This window comes from Cebus imitator, unplaced genomic scaffold (assembly GCF_001604975.1).
Source record: "Cebus imitator isolate Cc_AM_T3 unplaced genomic scaffold, Cebus_imitator-1.0 Scaffold415, whole genome shotgun sequence".
Lineage (NCBI taxonomy): Eukaryota > Metazoa > Chordata > Mammalia > Primates > Cebidae > Cebus > Cebus imitator.
Genome location: NW_016107730.1, coordinates 1,749,124 through 1,769,302, shown reverse-complemented (window position 1 = coordinate 1,769,302; position 20,179 = coordinate 1,749,124). Strand labels below are relative to the sequence as shown.

Here is a 20,179-nt window from a genome sequence, read left to right as displayed (position 1 = left end):
AAAGAAGCGCAGTCTTATGTGCACTGGTCTTAGCTCCTCCTGTAATTATAAGTGTCTGAATGGTAGTGATCACTTGCATTTTTTATACCCCCGCACCAAGATGTCGTTTGTAAACAGGACTGTAAATGTGAATTGTCTGAGCATCTCTAGAGCCTGAAGGCCTCGATTTCAGTCCTGGGTCTGTCACTTACCAGCTGTGTGGCTTCGGGCAAGTTTCTTAACTTCTCTGGGCCTCAGTTTCCTCATTTACCAAATGGATGAAATAATGGTATCTTTTTCATAGATTGCTGCAAGGAATGCCTCATTTAATCCAATGGGGCATTACTAACAATGCATCTGCGAACTCTCCCCTGGATTAGCCAGCCTCTAATGCAGAACCTGCACCCAGTAGCTACTCAGTGAAGACATTTTGAAAGAATGAATGATCCCATTGTCCCAGCTGTAATGAGATTTAGAGGTGGGTTTATTATTCTCAATTACAGTAATTTGGCCTAAGTTTCTGGCATAACTATCTCCCTCCTCCCTTTATTCTTTTATTACTTGGCCCCAGAGCAATTGATTAGTTTTAACTGGTTTATGGCATGCGGGCCTTTTTAGTGAACACCTCTCAAGCCTCTGTGGAAGCAGAAGCAGCATAAAAACAAAGAAAGAATTTGCCCACGTTCCTCTTGAGCCCTGTTGAGTAGGATTGGCTTATGGACGCAGCAGCATAAGTGACAAGCAGAGACAGACATGTTTGCAGGGCCATTGAGTGCCGCTCTATTTGCCAGTTAACTAAGAACACTCGCTCTTTGAGGCAGCACAGACAACCAGAAACATCACCAAAGAGAACAGTTCACCCACGGGAAAAAGAGGCAGTTTCGAAGTGGTGAGGGCTGGAGTGTCCCCTGGAGTATCAGAGCTTGTTGCAGGTGATCCACGGTCCTGCTCAGGATATTCCTTGCTGGCCGGGGTTGCCCCTGCTCTTTTTGGTGGCCACAGAACACCAGGCCCTCCAGGATCCACTGATGCAGAGGGACTTCAGTAGCGGCCCGGGGGGCAGGGCGAGCAAGGCACGCAGACGGTGCGTGGCACACAGACGGTGCGGGACACACACAGGGAGGGTGCACAGGGGTTACAGGAGGGAGTGGAGCACGGGTTACAGGGAAGCCTGCAGGAGAAAGTCACAGAGGGACAGGATTAGTAGAGAAGGCCCACTCGGGCATAGGTCCTGCTGATTCTATCCCTCGGATGCCTCTCAACCCCATCTACTGCGCTTTCTCTGCCCAGCCTCCCTGGTCCCAGACCCGACCATCTTTGCCCTAGTCACCTCTTGTCCTCCTAACTGATCTCCCCAACCCTGCTTGAGCCCCTTCTAACCACTGTCCACTTAGTGGCCAGAACAATCTTCTACAGTCACAAATCCAATTATGTTTCTCCCCTGCCTAAAACCTTCAGTGGCTTCCATTTGAGCTTAGGATGAAAAGCAGCTTCCTCTGGAAGCCATCATTCTCGCAAACTAACACAGGAACAAAAAACCGAACCCCTCATGTTCTCACTCATAAGTGGGAGTTGAACAAAGAGAACACATGGACACAGGGAGGGGAACATCACACACCAGGTACTGTCAGGGAGTCAGGGGCAAGGGGAGGGAGAACATTAGGACAAATACCTACTGCATGCAGGGCTTAAAACCTAGATGAATGGTTGAGAGGTGCAAGCAACCGCCATGGCACGTGTATACCTATGTTACCAACCCGCACGTTCTGCACATGTATTCCAAACTTAAAGTAAAATAAAAAAATAAAGAAAAGCAGCTTCCTTAATAGGACCTGCATGATCCTGCTCCCACCTCTTGCCCCAGCCTCACTCAGCTCCGTTGCTCTTGGAGCTGCAGGTACTCTGACCTTCTTCCAGCTACTGCAGGGACTACACTGCTCAGGCCACAGGACCTGTGCCCTGCATCCTACATCTCTGGAACCCTCTTCCCTCTCCACTCACCTACATTTCTGCTTTAAGAGTTTAACTCAACTGTCACATTCTCCTTGAAGACTCCCCATCTCTCTGAGACAAAGCCCCCATGGTACAGGTATCTCCTTTCGTCGTGATTAGTAATCCTTCTATTATGGTCTGTCTCCCCTGCCAGGCAGTGAGGCCCGCAGCCACATATACATGCCCACCCTGCATACCTGGCATATAATAGGCACCAAATAAGAATATTTTGATAAGACAAAATAACAAATTGTAGAGAGTAAAAATTCCTCCTCAAAGTCTCACTTACTGTTTAATGATAATATATGTTAGAAATAATAGTTTCTTTTAAAGACTAACTTTCTTCAAAGCCTTCTTGCTTTATGCTAGTAACTCTTTGTTAAGCCTTATCCTATGTAGCTGTTAGATATAAGAGAATAAGTACATTCTATGTCCTTATACTTTAACCAAGATAGTTGTGCTAGACATGCTCACAAGCACATAGTACATTCTTTGTCCTTGTACTTTAACGAAGATACTTATGTTATTACTTTTCTAAGTCCTTTTGCAAGCAACTTCCTGTCCCTTCCTTATTTAGACTCCCTTTTCCTTTGTTCTCCATTGTCTTTACCTGTTAAGAAAAGCTTTAATTTGTTGGCCAATCGGGTTTAGTTTAGATTGTGAGGTCTGGCTCTAACCAATTGAGATCAGACACAGCAGTAAGGACCCAATGCATAAGGAGTAAATATGCCTGCCTTTCCTTTGTTCATTACACTCTCGTGGCAAGACTGCTGGCAAGTAGCACCCTTTCTGCAGAAAGTAAAATTGCCTTGCTGAGAGATCCTTTGTCTCAGTGCTGATTTCTCTTTGCAGCACCAAGCATCTGTTTCCAACATAAATGAATGAAGAACGAATACATGGTAAAAGGATTAAGGATGATCTCAGAGATTGACAGCCATGCACTTAAAACCAGAAACAACACACTGGATATTGGATGGAAACCCAATAGCTCAGAGAACCAATGGGAGGCCTGAGGATCACATGCAACCTGAAATGTGTTCCATTTGCTTGGCACTGCATTTTCTTTAACTTGTTGAAAATATTTAAGCATCAGGAGAATTTAACATTTTTAAAAATCCAGATTCTCAGCTTCCTTGGAACTATCGGAAGATCCAGCAATACTGGACCTGCTTCTCACAGAATGGAAATGGCCCTGAGGACATGGCACTGCCTGGATTGCACAAGGCAAGAGCTGTCTGCTTTTCCACAGTCTCCATATGACCCACGTCATTCATGCATGTTAATGACCTGGCCCTTGCAAATATTTGACTTTGCAACACTTGCCCTGAAGTTATAGGTTCTGAATGGTAGAGAAGCAGGGCTAAATGCAGAATAAGAAACGGCTACATCAGTCACTAGTCCACCAGGTGTCCATGACCCAGAGGTACCCTGCATTCAGACAGCCACTAAGTCCTGCTGATTCTACCTGCACAGTGTCTAGAGCTGATGCCTCTGCTGCCCTAACTCAGGCCCTCCCCACTGCTTACCTAGGCTGTGGCCAGGGCCTCCTGAATACTTTCTCTGCCTGGTTCCCCTCCCTCTACTCAGTTCTTCCTGCTGCTATCAGGGCCATCTTCTTGAGGAACAGCTTTGAGCTTGAGAGACATTTACTGAGGATCTACTGTGTGCCATGTACAGGGAATAAAAATGTATTATAATGTCTCTGCATTCTAGATGTTTATGATCTAGTGGAGAAGACACATAGTAAATTCTCTCATTTTCTCCTCAAAAAAAACAGTAAGGCCTTCCACTTGCCTATAAAATAAAGCCCTCCCTTCCCCGCACGACCTGTGTCGTTCTCCATAAATGGGCCACAGCTGATCTTTCCTGTCCTGCTCCCCACTAGGGCTCAATTACACGAGGCTACTGATCATCCTCCTAATATGCCAAAACCTCCATTCTGAGAGCAATGGAGCTATGAGGTGAGGCTGGGGTAAGAGGTGGGAGCAGGATTGTGCAGGTCCTATTAACAAAGCTGCCTTTCATTCTAAGCTCCCTACATGCCACCACCTCGTCACCTGTCTGCCTATCTCCCTGAACACATGGAAACAATAGGAGAGCATATGCCCTGCCTTCCTCTGTCTTGGTATCCTCCATAAAGCCTGCCCCATGGCGGGCAGTTAGAAGGAGTTTGCCAGCTTAGAATGAGACACAATGGTCTCCAAGGGGCCTGGTACAGGATGGCAGCATGAAAACCACCGCCTGACTTCTTTCAGAGCATACCAGCTCCTTAATGGCTCCATGGTAGGATAGGGTTCTAAGCTGATGGTCCCTCAAGGGTAGGTCCAGTTGCTTCCTATAACCTCCCAGAATCCCCGCCCCCATCTCTCTGAGCCTCAGCTGTGCCTACGTACTTGCTGTCCTCGCTCTCCAGCAGGTTCCGGTACGTGTTGATCTCACACTCCAGCCGGGCCCGGACGTCCAGCAGCACCTGGTACTCCTGGTTCTGCCGCTCCAGGTCAGCCCGGATCTCGGCCAGCTGGGCCTCCACGTTGGTGATCATGCACTGCATCTGGGCCAGCTGGGAGCTGTAGCGGGCCTCACTCTCCGTCAGCGTGTTTTCCAGGGAGTCCCTCTAAGGCAAAGGAAGACATAACCATGAGGAGAGGAGCTGTTTGCCATGACCTGCTTCAGAAAGAAACAAGAAGAGCCAAACCTCCCTTTGGTGCTGGGAATGAGCCCTCCCTTCCTGAGTCACTGTGGAAACGGAAGCCCAGAAAGGTCAAATGACTGGTTCAAAGGTAAACAGCTGGTACGTGATGGAACCACAGTTTCAATTCGTAAGTCTGATCCTAAATTTCTCCTTCCTTCTACAACCTTTGTCTGGCCTCGGGCTTTGGATCTGAGATTTCCCAAGTACCTCCCTGATGGCAGCATTTAGAACAGTGGTTTTCAACCCTGGCTGCACATTAGAGCCACATGGGGGCCCTCAAAATATACTCATGACCTGACGTCACCTCCAGAGACTCTGGTTGAGTTGGTCCAGAGAAGAGCCTGGGCATCAGGATGGGTGATACTGAGATTCTGAACCTGCCTAGGTTCAGAAAGGCAGGCTAAGCACAGAACAAATCTTCTTGTGGAGTCAAGTTTGACAGTGTCCACATAACACATGTCTGATTTGAAATATGCCTCTTTTATCTCTGAGCTGGATCTCGGACAAAATCTCCCTCCAGGAAAGGTCAACAGGATTAGCATCCATAGTGGCTGGGATCTGGGCCTCCTCTTCCTCCTTCCTGGAGGCCCATACCTATGCTCAGTATGCCTAGGATCCAGAGGGAGGGTGCCCACCCAGCAGCTCTCACCAGGCTGTGCTGGGCCTGCAGCTCGATCTCCAGCGTGTTGACCGTGCGTCTCAGGTCAATGATGTCTGACTGGTAGTTCTGAAGCTGCTCAGAGCTTGTGGCCACCTGCTGGTTAAGCTCCTCCATCTGCGGTGGGGGGAAGGAGAAGGTTGGAGTCCCTTCCTAGGGACATGGAGGAGGCTGCCCCCACCGTGAGAGTCCCACCTGCATATTGAACCATTCCTCCACGTCCCTGCGATTGGCCTCCACCATGGTCTCATACTGACACCGCATCTCCTCCAGCACCCTGGTCAGGTCCACCGGGGGCGCGGCATCCACCTCGATGTTAAGGCGGTCCCCAAGCTGGCATCGAAGGGAACCAACTTCCTGAAAAGGCACAAGAACTCCAGGCAAGTGTGACAATCATACGATCCTGCCTCACCTCCCCAGGAGACATGAAAAGATGCAACAGAAGATGCTGAAGACGGAAGTATTAGACGGCCCCCAAGGACTGCAGTCCACCCGGCAGCATCCCAGTGCTCTTCAGACTCCAGCTGAATACCCCTGTGACAGGAGCCTCACTGCAGCACATTTCCTATTACTTTGGCAGACGCCAAGAGCAGCGTCCTGGTTTGTTGGATGCATCTGGGCTAAAATGGGAAACCAGTCCCCCTAGTATTCCCAGCCACCCTCCCAGCCTGTGTTCATCCTGGGAGGAGGGTAGCAGGAGCCCAGCTTGACTAGTTCAAGGCCCAGGTTAGGGCAGCTGCCTCCCAGGCTTGGCTGCCAAAGAGGGAAAGTTATCACTGAGGCTGCCGGGGTGTGTGATAACTTCTCATTAGTGGCTTCTTGGTGTCGTTCCCAGTTCTCTGATTTGAGTGAGATGAGTCAGGCACCCGGGGGTGCTCAGTGAGTACGTGGTTACTGGCTGTTACTTTACACTTAAGCCTGAGGAAACCCAGCCAAGATTCAGAGGCACTTGTTCATTCAAATCCCAAGTCAAGAGGTTGAGAGTCAACCAGGGAGGAGGGGAAAAAATGCCATGGCTCAGGTGGGCTTGGCAGCACACAGGTGTCCAAAGCAGAGGGCTTTCCCTCTGAGAAACTTCAGGAGATAAGGAAAAAACAAAGTGAAGGGTTTGCCTGTGGCTTCAGCTTGAGTAGTTTATGTGCAAACAGAAGAGAGGACAAAATAAGGATGGGGGCCAAGGAGGAGACCACTGCAGCTCTACGCCCTCTCGGAAGAGATGGGACTGCTTCTGAGAGTTTGGCCAGGCAGAGATGGACAGGCCGTTCAACATGAGATCCGGAACACAACTCACCCCTGGCACCACTGCACCACTCCACCTCTGGTGTGTGGCTCTCGAGAAAACATGTGCAGTCACCAGGAATGAGCGCGTGGCAGTCACTAGCCCAGGAAACGCAGAAGGGAAGGGGACTATACTTCTGAGCACTGAGCAAGTGGCGGGTGTTTCATACCCATGCCTTGGGGATTTCCATGTTCATATCCGATCCATTAAATCCTCACAATAACCCTCCATGATAGTGCCGTACCCATTTTACAGAGGAGGAGGCTCAGGAAGATTCCATAAATTGGGCATATTCACTGAAACAACATGTGTCAGGCTTGGGAATTCAACCCATGTTTATCCAACCCCATACCCCATGTTCTTTCCCCTCTGCTTCCCGGGGCCACTTCAGCGTGACTTCCAGCCTTACCTCCTCGTGGTTCTTTTTGAGGCACATCAGTTCCTCTTTTAGGGACTCCACCTGGGCCTCCAGGTCGGCCTTGCACAGAGTGAGATCATCCAGGACCCTGCGCAGGCCGTTGATGTCGGCCTCCACCAGCTGCCGCATGGCCAGCTCCGCCTCGTACCTGCACAGGGACAGGGTCAGCAACCGAGGGTCAAACTGAATGCAGAACTCAGGGAAGGCCTTAGACTGCCGGCACTTCCCAACCCTCCGTGAAACTAATGGAAACCTGCCAGAGAGCCTATGAGGACAGGACCTCCCCCAAACCCTGTCCCCTGGCCAAACTCACTTGGCCCTGAAGTCGTCAGCAGCTAGCTTGGCGTTATCAATGTTCACGACCATCCTGGAGTTGTCTGCCTTGGTACACAGAATCTGTGGGCCAGGGCACATGGAGAGGGTTAGTTCAGGGTGAGAAGAAGGAAGAAGAATCCAAATGAAGAGAAGACAGCAGCAAAGGTAGCATCCAGCACCCCAGCAGCCAGCCCTGCAGAAGGCCCTCTTCCCCAGAACTCTGGAAGATATTTAGTGAATTGCTAGTCCTTGAAGAACTTGAGATGTATTCTTTTTTTTTTTTTTTTTTTTTTTTTTGAGACGGAGTTTCGCTCTTGTTACCCAGGCTGGAGTGCAATGGCGCGATCTCGGCTCACCGCAACCTCCGCCTCCTGGGTTCCGGCAATTCTCCTGCCCCAGCCTCCTGAGTCGCTGGGATTACAGGCACGCGCCATCATGCCCAGCTAATTTTTTGTATTTTTAGTAGAGACGGGGTTTCACCATGTTGACCAGGATGGTCTCGATCTCTTGACCTCGTGATCCACCCGCCTCGGCCTCCCACAGTGCTGGGATTACAGGCTTGAGCCACCGCGCCCGGCCTTGAGATGTATTCTTTAGGAGCCTGGAGCTTTGTAAATTCAAATTCCCCATTTTGGATGCGCTGAGCAATGTGGAAGGAAAGAATCTCATGTCTGAAGTCATTCATGTGACAGTTAGAAGGGTCCTTGACATTTACTGAAAACTCACTGTGGACCAAGGGCTGTTCCAAGCACTTGACCTGCATCATCTCATCGAATCCTTTGACAACCCCATTAGATAATGACCATTATTATCCCTGTTTTACAGATGAGAAAGCTGAGGCCTGGGGAAGGGAAGGGACCTCCCAAAGTCATGCATTGAGGCAACGGTAGAATTGAGACTAAATCCCAGATCTCTCCACCTGAAAGCCTCAGGCTAAGTGCTCACATTATAAAATAACCCTGTGCCCTAGGGAGGTCTCTTTGTCCTGAACATAGCTTAATAAGCTAACGAGATTCAAATCTGGAATGCCAGCTAGTCCAGATCCCTTCCCAGAGAGCCTGTTCACCTCGCCACTGCCCTCACCTTCTGCTGGAGCTCCTCAATGGTCCTGAAATGAGACTGGTAGTCAGGAGTCATGGTGAGCACCTGGGAGTGAGAGGCCTCTTGGATCCTGCTCTCCAGCTCCGCGTTCTCCCGCTCCAGCTCTCGAACCCTCGCCAGGTAGCTGGCCAGGCGGTCATTCAGGAACTGCATGGTTTCCTTCTCATTGCCATTGAAGGCCCCTTCACTGTACCAGCCGCCGGGGCCCATGGTGCTGGAGATGCCACTGGCTGGCCAGCGGGAACTGGATAAATAGGTTTTGGAGATGCAGCTGGATGGCCGGAAGGTGGTGGGCATGCAGACAGAAGGCAGGCATGCCATGGGCTGGTAGACATAGCCCAGGCACAGCTCAGGCCGGCAGTTCACACTGCCGGAACAGACCGAGGCAGGCCGGGGGCAGCTCTTGAGAGAGGCTTGCAAGTTGCTGGTGACGCAGCAGGCGGATGTCATGTTGGAGAGGCCCTTTCTCCTCCACCACAGCTGCCTGGATGTCTACAGACCCCATGGTGCCCTTGCCATTTATGCCCTTGCAGTGAGGGGGCTCATGATGGAAATTCCTCATTGGGTGGTGTTGATGTTTACACTCAGCCCCAGAGGAAGCTGCTAATTAATTTGTAATTTGATTTCCAATGATGAGTTCCTTTCCTCATAAAAGAGCCCAACTTTATCATTTGGCTAAAGCAGGAGTCTGGGCTCCTGTCACTGATCACCATGAGAGAGCTTCAGAACACATCTTCAAAGGGTCAGCTGCACGCCTGGGCCCTCATTACTAGGGCGGGGCCTCCAGGAAACCGCTGGGACCTGGCCTGTGCCTCCATTGGCTTTGCCCACTGCACCCCCGCATGCTCTAGCCCTGAGAAAGCCTGCAGGTCTGTGTGGCAGCAGCTGCCTCTTTTAATGAAGGTCTTCCCTGTGGGAAGAGGCCTGATCATTTAACAAGGAAATGTGTGGGTGGTAGAAACTGCTCCGATACTGGCAGCCACATAAATCCAGGCAGAAAGGAAAAGGAGCCTCAGAGGCTTTCTAGCAGGCATCATCTTCCTGTCAAGGGGAAGCAAATAACATCAGTGGGGAGAGAATGAACTCAAGACACAGGCAGCCTCACTTCTCAGCCTTTTTAGGTAAGATCAAGTGTGGTATCAGTTTAATATCTGATATGTCCTCTATCCAAGAACAATATAGTAAATGAATTTTTGGAGCAGGGAGATGGAATAGGAGCTTGCTCTGTCCACTCTATGCATTGACCTGGTATTGCAGTACTTCCAGGAATGGTGCACCCCTTCAAATGGCAAAAAAAAAAATAAAGACCCAAACAGAAGCCTAAGAATCAGGTACATCTTTCCAGTTGGACCCTTCCTCTTGGAAAAACCCATATCATGAACATCTCCAGGTGGCAGCTGCCCTGTCTTGACCCTCTCTGGACCGTCCATTCAGTTATCACCACACCACATACACAATTGTCAAGTGCTCAGTAACTGTTTGTTGAACAGACTGAGATAGAACAGTTGGAACAGGCTCTACTTTTACTCTCTGTCGTGGCGGATGGGGAAGGCTTACTTCAGGATCTCAGAGCATGGAAGCAGTGTGAATCAACTCCCTTGGGAAAGGACAGTCTATAGCCCTGGAATGAGCTAAGCCAGGAGACGGGGAGCAGATTTGCCCAACTATAAAAGCCTTGGGCATTCACTTAAGAAGGTAACATGCTGGAGCGTGGTTTTGGGTCCTGGCTGCAAAAGCTGTGAGCTTCACATTTAGTATGTGTGTGTTCTGGCCACTTTTTTATTCAGTAATCTTCTTGATATAATGTTGAGGCATAAGTACTTGCCTTATGTTTCATGCATTCCCAGAAGTGTCAGTACAAGAACAGGAAAGGGAAAATGCCACCTAGCCCCTTCACTGCATAAAAAAAGTAGAGCATAGAGATGGTGCTTCTGACTTGCCATGTGACCTTGGGAAAGTCATTTTGTCTCTCCAGACCTCAGTTTCCTCATGCCAATCGAAAGGGTCAGATCGATTACTCTCACAATTTGATTCTCTGCAACAGCCATAAATTTCAGGACCTTGTCTGGATTACCTGTTTAAAGGAGATGATAGCATCAGATGGAAGGAGATGTGTTGGCAATACCGACTACATGGGATGAGACTTATCAGGCCACCCTTCAGAATCATAGCCAGAACTTGTGGAATGTACACGAATGCCAGGCGTGGTGTTGAGTGCTTGGCATTAATTTTCCCATTTAATCCTCTGACCCAAAAACTGTGATTATTATTTTAATAAGGTGTTATCAGTGGTTCTCAAAGTGTAGTTCCTAGACCAGCAGCCTCAACCTGACTCAGGAACGTGTTAGAAATGCAATTTTTCACCCTAGAAGAACACCTAGGCAACATCATTCATGACATAGGCATAGGCAAAGACTTCATAACCAAAACACCAAAGGCAATTTCAGCAAGAACCAAAGTTGACAAATAGGATCTATTTAAACTAAAGAGCTTCTGAACAGCAAAAGAAACTAGCATCACAGTCAACAGGCAACCTACAGAATGGGAGAAAACTTCTGCAATCTACCCACCTGACAAAGGTCTAATATCCAGAATCTACAAGGAGCTTAAATAAATCAACAAGCACCCAGAGCTCATACATCCTCCTGGGAGACACAATGCTATTAGTGCTCAAAGCATCTCTGAAACCCGCCTTTGTGAAATACTGAATAACTCAAAGGTAAAAAGCACCATCTTACCGTCTTCCATATTTGAGCAATACCCAACCTATTTATAAAGTGTTTCTTTTCTCACTTGAATTGTTTAACCAGGGGAACTGCATATGTATTTTGGGACCCTCACCCACAAAGTTATTTAGAATCAGATTAGGATATTACAAGTCAGGTGCCTGCAAATGCTAACAGTGACCATGGTGCGGGTGCCCGGCTCCTACTGCTGCCCTCTGACGTCTAACCAAGGTTAATGGCTCCCATCACGGTGTGTGCTGTGCTTTGTGCCAAGGCCACTCCACGAGTCCGCAGATTGTCCCCAGATAACCAACCTGCTAATTATGTCTTCTTTCCTTGAGATGATGCTGATACTATCTCCCCTGCTGTGGGTTGAAGCCGTATATTGTCACATCTCAGTCTTAAATTCTTAAAAAATTTTATTTTTTTCAAAGACAGAGTCTCACTCTGTCACCCCAGCTGGAATGCAGTGGCACAGTCATGGCTCACTGAAGCCTTGAACTCCCCGGGCTCAGGCTATCCTCCTACCTCAGCCTCTTGAGTAGATGGGACTACAGGCACACACCACCACGCATGGCTAATTTTTGTATTATTTGTAGAGACAGGGTTTTGCTGGGTTATCCATGTTGGTTTTGAACTTCTGGGTTACAGTGATCCGCCCATCTCAGCCTCCCACATTGCTGGGATTATAGGTGTGAGCCACTGTGCCTGGCCAGTCTTAAATTCTTGTGGTCTCATATTCTAGTTCATTTAATGCTTCCTTCTTTGTTGCTGATGTCCTGTAGCTTAGGCAGGAGACCTTGAAAGATCATCTGAGTGGCACTCCATGCTGTGCTCAGAATATCTTAGACCCAGTGTGTGGACTCTAACCTCTCTTTCCTCAGGGTGAGTTCATTCCCAGGAGCCACCTCCATGTTTCATGCAAATCACCCTTGTTCAGTTTATCTTGGCAGTTCTCCACACATGCTAGGATCACTGTCCACTGATAGTTACCTCTCAGCTGCCTTCACCAGGAACAGTACCTCGCAAATATCCTGTTGCATGCTTTGTGAGTGAGAGCTCAAAGTTCCCAACACAGTAAATACACTTTGTTCTTAGTGTTCAATGTATAAAATATTAAGCAAAACTTGTATCTACGTTTGATGGCGTTGTGTCAGTGGTAAACATGGGTCTAGGGAAAGCAGTCCTTAGTTCTTATCTCTGCCATGGTGCTTTCCTTGGAGGATAAGAGAAAGGAATGTCAGGGAGATCACATTTTCTCAGGACAAAGGCAAATTGCTCTTCTGAAATATCTGGGAAGCGTCAGTGTCACCACTGAGAAATAAAACTAAAATCCCAAGCCCCAGTTGACTGAACGGACCCTGTCTTGGCCGAGGAGACCAAAGGGAAACCTTAAAAACAGAGTCACATGTATGTTTACTGCAGCACTGTTCACAATAGCAAAGACTTGGCACCAACCCAAATGCCCATCAATGGTAGGCTGGAAAAAGAAAATGTGGCACATATACACCATGGAATACTATGCAGCCACCAAAAAGGAAAAAATAACAAATGTAAAATTTATTTCACATATTTGAAATCAAAAGAGAGAGAAAAGGCAGAAATGAGAAAGTCAATAGCATAATGGGGGGCTGGGCACAGTGGCTCACGCCTGTAATCCCAGCACTTTGGGAGGCTGAGGCAGGCAGATCATGAGGTCAAGAGATCAAGACCATCCTGGCCAACATGGTGAAACCCATCTCTACTAAAAATACAAAAATTAGCTGGACGTGGTGTCATGCACCTGTAGTCCCAGCTACTCAGGAGGCTGAGGCCAAAGAATCGCTTGAACCCAGGAGGCAGAGGTTGCAGTGAGCCAAGATCATGCCACTGTACTCCAGCCTGGGTGACAGAGCGAGACTCCATGTCAAGCATAATAGGGACCAGGCCTAGTAGTGCTAGAGTCTATGTCAGAGTTCCTCTGAGCCTCCTGCAGTGGGTTGGAGTCAGGTGGAGGACCTTTCAGCAACCCAATTGCAACTCCCAAGTGGATTGCCAAAAGATCCTCCACCTGACAAACAAGCTCTCAACCCTGGTTGCATGTTCATATCACCCAGGGAGCTTTCAAAAATCCCAATATCAGGTCATATCCCAGACCAACTAAAGCAGAATCTCTAGGTCTCAGAGCAGGCATCGGTATTTTTTAAAGCCCTCCACGTCATTCCAATGTACAGGCAAGGTTGATAACTCGTGGTTGGGTAGAAACAGTGTTATAATTAAAAAGCACAAGCAAATGAGGTAAATGGTAATTAGAAGTAGGGTTATACATGATTTAGTTAGCTACATCTTGGAGGGAGCTAGGATGGGTTTGGAAAGGGCTTGTGCCACAGAGAACACCAAAAAGAAGAGTGTGACCTATACACAGCACAGTTAACTGGAGCCCATGTGCGCCAGGCAGCACCCACATGCTGCTGACAATGAGGCTCCCTGCTGACTTTGCTCAGAATTGGAATTGGATAATGAACCATGCAACTGCACATTCACTTTAGCTGGCCTGGTTTACCAGGAAGGAAATGTCAGAAATGAAACCCTGGGCACAGAAATGTGGATACCCCACCTCATAGCAATCCAGCCATCCAGCTGGAAGAGAGAGTTGGTAGTGATGACCCATCTTCAAATGCCCTCCATGTGCTGGGCAAAGCATTGGGGACTTCATAGCATCAGTGTCATGCTCTCTGTTTTACTGAGGCTCAGAAAGGGACTATGACCTGCTAAAGCTCCCACATGTAGTTAGTGGTGGGTGGAGATTTGAACCCAGGTCCGTCCGACGCCACATTCAGAGCCCACGTTCATTGCACTAATGTCAAGGCCCCCTTCAGCCAGTCTCCTGCCACCACTGAGGTAGAAAAGAAACAACGTGGCAAGTGAGCGTCCTTCCTGTTTCTTCTCAAAGCCTCCCTCCTACACAGACCAGTCCTTCCCAGGTACCTAACACACCTCCTGGCACAGGGGGATGCTCGGTAAGGGTTTATTGAGTGAAGTGAATGATCCTGAGGCAACCACCCCTTTCAGAGCCTAAGCCTCAGCAAAATTAGCGAAGGGGTTCCAAAACGACCAGCACGGAGGTGGTGCCAGATGCCGGGAGCAAGGGGGACTGGGAGCAACCAAAGGGGGGCTAGAGAGGGGAGGATTCTGTGTTCAAACCACAATGAACTATACCAGATGTCCTCAAGACGAGGGTCTCCAGCTTGCCTTGGTCAGCATCTTCCAGCTGTCTTCTCTCCCTCCTGGACATAGCTACAGCTCTCTTAACATGACTGAAGATCCTTAGCAGGTACTCTCAGCATCTTATGAGGAGCACATGCCAGCTGGGAACGCACATCTTCCTTTTCAGCTCAGAAACTTTGGTCTTGGCCCTTCTCCCTTTCCCACCGGGATTAATGGAACTTGCTATTTGCCTGGCCTATTTGGGGAGGACATTCTGGACACAGATGAGAGCCTTTGGGTCAAGATGCCGGGAACTCTCATGCCCATCTGAGGAGGGCTCGTTGTACCCCTCGCCAGATGCCAAGAGCACGCGAGCACATGCATGAACCTCCCAAGAACAAGAGCCTCAGCGTTAGGGATAGAAGTCGTGAAGGCGAGCTCACTCTCCATCTCCTGCTTATGATGGGCTGTGGGTTGTTAAGGGGGTTGCTAAACTTGGAGGGCTGCGTGAAAGGGCTGCAATGGAAGAGGGGGGTGATGTAAACACACCCCTAAAAGTATCCTGGGTAGGAGACACCCTATTACTGGTCTTACAAGGACCACAGACATGAGGCTGATAGAGTGGCCTAAAACCCTTCCCATGATGATGATCTCGGCTTCAATCTCAGTTTTGTCCATCCCACTCTGGTATCCCAGGTGACCACATATACTAAGAGGGATTCAGGAGAGGTCTGGAAACACCTGGCCCACACTGGAATCTTGGAGAAAGGTCTTCATTGGGGAAGCCAAGCCAAAGGCCTAAGTGTAGGCCTCTACCCACCCCAAACGGGGCACAGTAACCCTGTCATCCAAAGGGTCATACTTGGTCACACATCTCCCATTCATCTGCCCAACAGTCACCCCTGAACAGAACAGAGACACAAGCCAACAACACCAGAATGGGGCAAGTTGAGCATCAGGGGCCTGAGCAAATGCATTTTATTGTTCTGCCAGCAAAAGCCCTCGACTGCATTTCAGAATCCACCGGAACAGCACCCAGAAGGAAAACCTGACCCAGGAGGCAGCCCAAGAACAGAGACCCAGGCACCCATTGAAATGATGAGGAGTTGAGACCTTTGGAGGCAGCCGGCCTTCGTGACAGGCTCTGAGAAACTTTAAGGCATGTATTTGCAGTGATCATTCTCAGGACCAGACCCTGGACCTGGGCTCTGCATGAAGAAAGGGGATTGGGCTACAAGCGTTAGAGTTGGGTAGAGGCCAAGTTCAAGCCCTGGAGACAATGGCCATGGCCTTCTGGGTCAGCCATTCTTAGAACCGGCCCCCTGGGCAGGGCACACAAATGGGGCGGGGGCTGCAGGTTGTGCGGGCTGCACTGGGACCGCAGGAGGCCGCGGGAAGACAGGGAAGGCATGACTTGGAGGGCGAGTAGTCAGGTGCACACGGGTTACAGGGGAGCCTAGAAAAAAGAAAACAGTCAGATTACTATGATTTTCCAGTTGCTGTTTGCTGTAACTCAAAGCAGATCCTAGACTATGCAAACTGGAAAGCACCTTAAAAATCACCTGATCCTAACCCCCTTGTTTTACCAAAAGGGAAACAGAGGCCCTGAGAGGAAAGGGGGCTTGCTGGAGTTACATGATGATTTGCAAGGAGACCAGAACTAAAACTCTGGACTCCAGGCTCCAAGTGCCAGACTCTTTCCAGGCACCATGCTGTCTTCCCAGAGCTTTGTAGATTGCAGTGAGAAGACTAGAGCACGTGCAGTGATACTCACTTGCTGTCCTCACTCTCCAGCAGGCCCCGGTACGTGTTGATCTCACACTCCAGCCGGGCCCGGACATTCAGCAGCACCTGGTACTCCTGGTTCTGCCGCTCCAGGTCAGCCCGGATCTCTGCCAGCTGGGCCTCCACGTTGGTGATCAGGCTCTGCATCTGGGCCAGCTGGGAGCTGTAGCGGGCCTCCGTCTCCGCCAGGGTGGATTCCAAAGCATCCCTCTGTGAGGGCAAGAGTTGTGTAAGGATGAAAAATTCTAGAGGTCAGAGAAGGAGCAGGGAAGCTTCATCTGGGTCTCAGTGAGGCCTCAGAATCCAAGAACGGAAGCTCGGAGAATCAGGATTTGAGCCATCTAGGACAAACCACAATCAGACATCTTATTTGAGATGAGCTAATTAGCCCCTGTGGCTTCTTTGATCGAGAGAGTATCCCCTGTTAATGTCATCTCTGAGTAACTGATAATTACTCAGAAGATGTATCTGCTTACAAAAATATAGGAGCTACTGCTTGGACATGTCAGTTGCTACAGGTCTCTTGTCTTTTACCACTGAGGGAGTCGTGATTGGGGCTGGTCCCTCATCCCTCTTTTCCGCATAGAGAAGCCCTGGTGCTCAAGAACGTAGACCCCTGGAGCCTGCCTGTGTGGCCGGAGCACGAAGCTGGGGAGCCTGTGTGCTCCTTGGCTTGGTCCAATAGCAGCTCCGCCCTGCCTTGGGGCTCACCATGCTGTGCTGGGCCTGCAGCTCGATCTCCAGGGCGTTGACGGTGCGTCTCAGCTCGATGATCTCTGCCTGGCAGGACTGCAGCTGCTCTGCACTGGACACCACCTGCTGGTTCAGCTCCTCAGTCTGAAACATACATACACAGGACCTGGTCAGCAACACCAGGGACTTGGCTTCAGAGAGCTACAGAGGCCAGTTAGAATCGTGAGCCAAGAAGGACCTTCCCAATCACCCAGTCCCACTCATTTGTTTTATACTTAAGGACATTGTTGCTCAGATGACAGCAACCTGCCCGAGAGGCACAGCAAGGTCAAAACAGAGATGGGACTCAAAGTTAGGTTTCTTGATTCAGAGCCCGAGGGTCACTTCCATGTGAGCCACCATGTACCCCTATTGCACTGACTGTTTCCAGGTACCTACCTGGGTGTCAAACCAGTCTTCAGCATCCCGGCGGCTATTCTCTACCAGGGTTTCATACTGGCACCTCATCTCATCCAGAGCTCGGTTCAGGTCAACAGGTGGGGCAGCATCCACCTCAACATTCAGCCGGTCACCAAGCTGGCAGCGCAGCGAGTTCACTTCCTATAGCACAGACCAGGCTCAGTACTAACTCCCAGAGGGCTGCCTCCCAGGCTCCCCTCCTCCCCATGCTCAGCTCCTCCCCATGCTCACCTGTTCCCCATGCTGACCTCCTCCGCATGCTCACCTGTTCCGCATGCTCACCTGTTCCACATGCTCACCTGTTCCCCATACTGACCTCCTCCGCATGCTCACCTGTTCCCCATGCTCACCTGTTCCCCATGCTCACCTACTCCACCATGTGCACCTCTTCCCCATGTTCACCTCCTCCCCCGAGCTCACCTGCTCTGCCACGCTCATCTCCCCTCTGCTCACCTCCTCATGGTTCTTCTTCAGGCAGAGCAGCTCCTCCTTCAGGGACTCCACCTGGGCCTCCAGGTCAGACTTGCACAGAGTCAGGTCATCCAGGATCCTGCGCAGGCCATTGATGTCCGACTCCACCAGCTGCCGCAGGGACACCTCCATCTCATACCTGCAGGCATAGAACGGGGCACCTACATCTGCATTTCTTTTTTGCATCTCAGTCAGGTCTGCCCTCAATCTAGCCAGGTGCTGTGAGTCCTGTTTTCATGTCTCAGTGACAGAGCCAAAACCCTGAGCCCAGACATCACCTGTGTCCAGTTCTAGCAACCCCCAACCATAGGACAAACAGGACAACTCACTTGGTCCTGAAGTCATCTGCGGCCAGTTTGGCATTGTCAATCTCCACCACCAGCCTGGCATTCTCTGCCTTGCTGCACAGGGTCTGGAGGTATAAAAACGTTATTTCATTGCAAGAAAGGACACTCTCCTTCTTGGAGCTCCCTAAAGCTGACAAGGGCTGCCTCTGGAAAGAGGAAGTCAGCCGTCCTGGATTCCTGCTACTCCATGGGCATTGGGGGGTTAAAGGCAGGCTCTGGGGATCAACTATGGAAACTCCAGGGTCCCTTCCAATGCAGGGCGTCTGTGACCTGTGACCCAGGTTAGATAGCTGCATGAAAATGAAACAGGAAGGGCCTGGTATGATGAAAGAAGCTTCTTCCTCTCCCCCTGTCTCCCAGCCCTACTAGGGGTCCAGGGCAGCTCATTGTCATCAATATACCCCAGAATTCTCTGGTCATAAATGGTCCCTCACAGGACTCAGCTGTAAGTTTGGGACAGGCAAGAAGCAGATATGAAGCCTGGCAAGAAGGAATCTTCTCTGGCAGGCATTTTCTTCCCGGGGTTACTTATGGGAAGCCGAACTGCACTAAATACATCGAACCCAATCCCCTGACTTTAAATAAAAGAGGAAATGAAAACTCAGAGGGGTGAGCAATAGAACCAAAGTTCTCAGAGTTAATTCATAGATCTTATGTTCAAGCTCTGGCTCCAGTAACTGCCATCTGGGTCACTTACCCAGTCTGAACCTCAGTGTTCTCATCTGTATAATGAGCTAATGATACCTCCCACCTAAAGTTATTGGGAGGAGCAAATGAGGCCACAGAGGTGAACGTGCTTGGTGACTTCCAACATGCCCTATGGGAACAGAACTACCAGTGAATGCTGGTGACACTCTGGGAATCCAAAGCCACTCTGAAGCTCTTACCTTCTTCTGGAGCTCCTCGATGGTCTGGAAGTAGGACTGGTAGTTGGGGCACATGTAGGGCACCTGCTTCTCACACCACTCCCGGATGCGGCTCTCCAGCTCCGCGTTCTCCTGCTCCAGCTGGCGCACCTTCTCCAGGTAGCTGGCCAGGCGGTCGTTCAGGGACTGCATGGTCTCCTTCTCGTTGCCAGTGAGGATGCCCTCCCCAAACCAGCCCCCACCCACGCTGTAGCTGGTGGCAAAGCCTCCGGCAGGGAGGCAGACAGTAGGGAGGCAGCTGGCAGCCCTGTAGCTGCTTCTGCCCAGTCCCGCTGAGCAGGCAGAGAAATTTCGGGCCCCACGGGAGAGACTCGGGAGCTTGCAAGAGCTGCTGGAATACATTGCGGACACAGGAGTGGAGCCCCCACTGGCCCCTCCTGGGCTCTTGAGAGACCCAGAAGAGAAGCCAGCCTTGAGGCGTTTGGAAGCCATGGCCCCAGCAACTCAGAGGCAATTGATAGATCTCTAAGACCAGTTACCCCAAAGCAGAAAAGCAGCTCCTTACTCCAGATTTATATCTCTACCCCAGTGGGCGTTGGTTGGCCTTCACACAGTGTTTTCTCCTTGTTAAAGTTAACACCACTTTCTATTAAAACCCCTCATTAACCTCTGATTTAGTTTTCTGTGAAAATTTACCAGCCTCATAAAATAGGAGCCCGGCTGCTATGTCAAGTCTCACCTCCACCACCCCGCATCACTGGGAAGACTCAGTCCCCGTCAGTTCTTCAAAGGGACCTGTCATCTGAGCCCAGACCTCAGCCTCCGCATTAAGCAGGCGTGGGAGTTCAGCCACCATCTTGACTTTCTCCAACTTTGACTTCTTTTATGGGCCCGAGGGAGTAGAGGAGGTCTCCGGGAAGCTCCCAGGAGGTGGAAGAGTAAGCTTGGTTGTTGCAGGAAGGCAGGGGTCTTGCAGCCAGGGAGACACAGAAGGCTCTTGAATTGGCCCAGAAAATATGACTAGGGTGACCAATTTTCCTGGTTTCCCCAGGAATTTTCTGGTTTTAGTTCTAAAAGTTTCATATGCCAGGGAACCCTCAGTCCTGGGCAAAATGGAGCAGCTCGTCACCCTAGATACTGCAGAGCCCTGATGGACACTTCCCAACTCTTTCCCTTGCCAGGAAGTCTGTCCAGGCTGTAGAGTCTAAGTTC

The 20,179-nt window shown here is 50.0% G+C and overlaps 2 protein-coding genes and 1 non-coding gene across 3 annotated transcripts; 1 reads left to right on the top strand and 2 right to left on the bottom strand.

The window, feature by feature from the left end:
• Positions 1 to 445: 445 nt before the first annotated feature.
• On the bottom strand, positions 446 to 8,955 carry KRT32 (keratin 32). Its single transcript, XM_017509463.2, has 7 exons — positions 8,417 to 8,955; positions 7,332 to 7,414; positions 7,010 to 7,166; positions 5,517 to 5,678; positions 5,313 to 5,438; positions 4,365 to 4,585; positions 446 to 1,150 (listed from the first exon to the last, which is right to left on the bottom strand). The coding sequence occupies exons 1-7, from the start codon at positions 8,882 to 8,884 to the stop codon at positions 1,021 to 1,023; spliced, it is 1,347 nt and encodes a 448-aa protein (XP_017364952.1). The 5' UTR covers positions 8,885 to 8,955; the 3' UTR covers positions 446 to 1,020.
• Positions 8,956 to 9,534: 579 nt separating this feature from the next.
• On the top strand, positions 9,535 to 9,716 carry LOC119468354. Its single transcript, XR_005197014.1, has one exon. It is a non-coding gene; the product is annotated as a U2 spliceosomal RNA (small nuclear RNA).
• A 5,584-nt stretch (positions 9,717 to 15,300) lies between these two features.
• Positions 15,301 to 19,597, bottom strand: KRT35 (keratin 35). Its single transcript, XM_017509467.2, has 7 exons — positions 18,989 to 19,597; positions 18,084 to 18,166; positions 17,737 to 17,893; positions 17,263 to 17,424; positions 16,843 to 16,968; positions 16,121 to 16,341; positions 15,301 to 15,802 (listed from the first exon to the last, which is right to left on the bottom strand). Exons 1-7 carry the CDS (start codon positions 19,457 to 19,459, stop codon positions 15,655 to 15,657), a joined length of 1,368 nt encoding a protein of 455 aa, XP_017364956.1. The 5' UTR covers positions 19,460 to 19,597; the 3' UTR covers positions 15,301 to 15,654.
• Between the last annotated feature and the right edge of the window lie 582 nt (positions 19,598 to 20,179).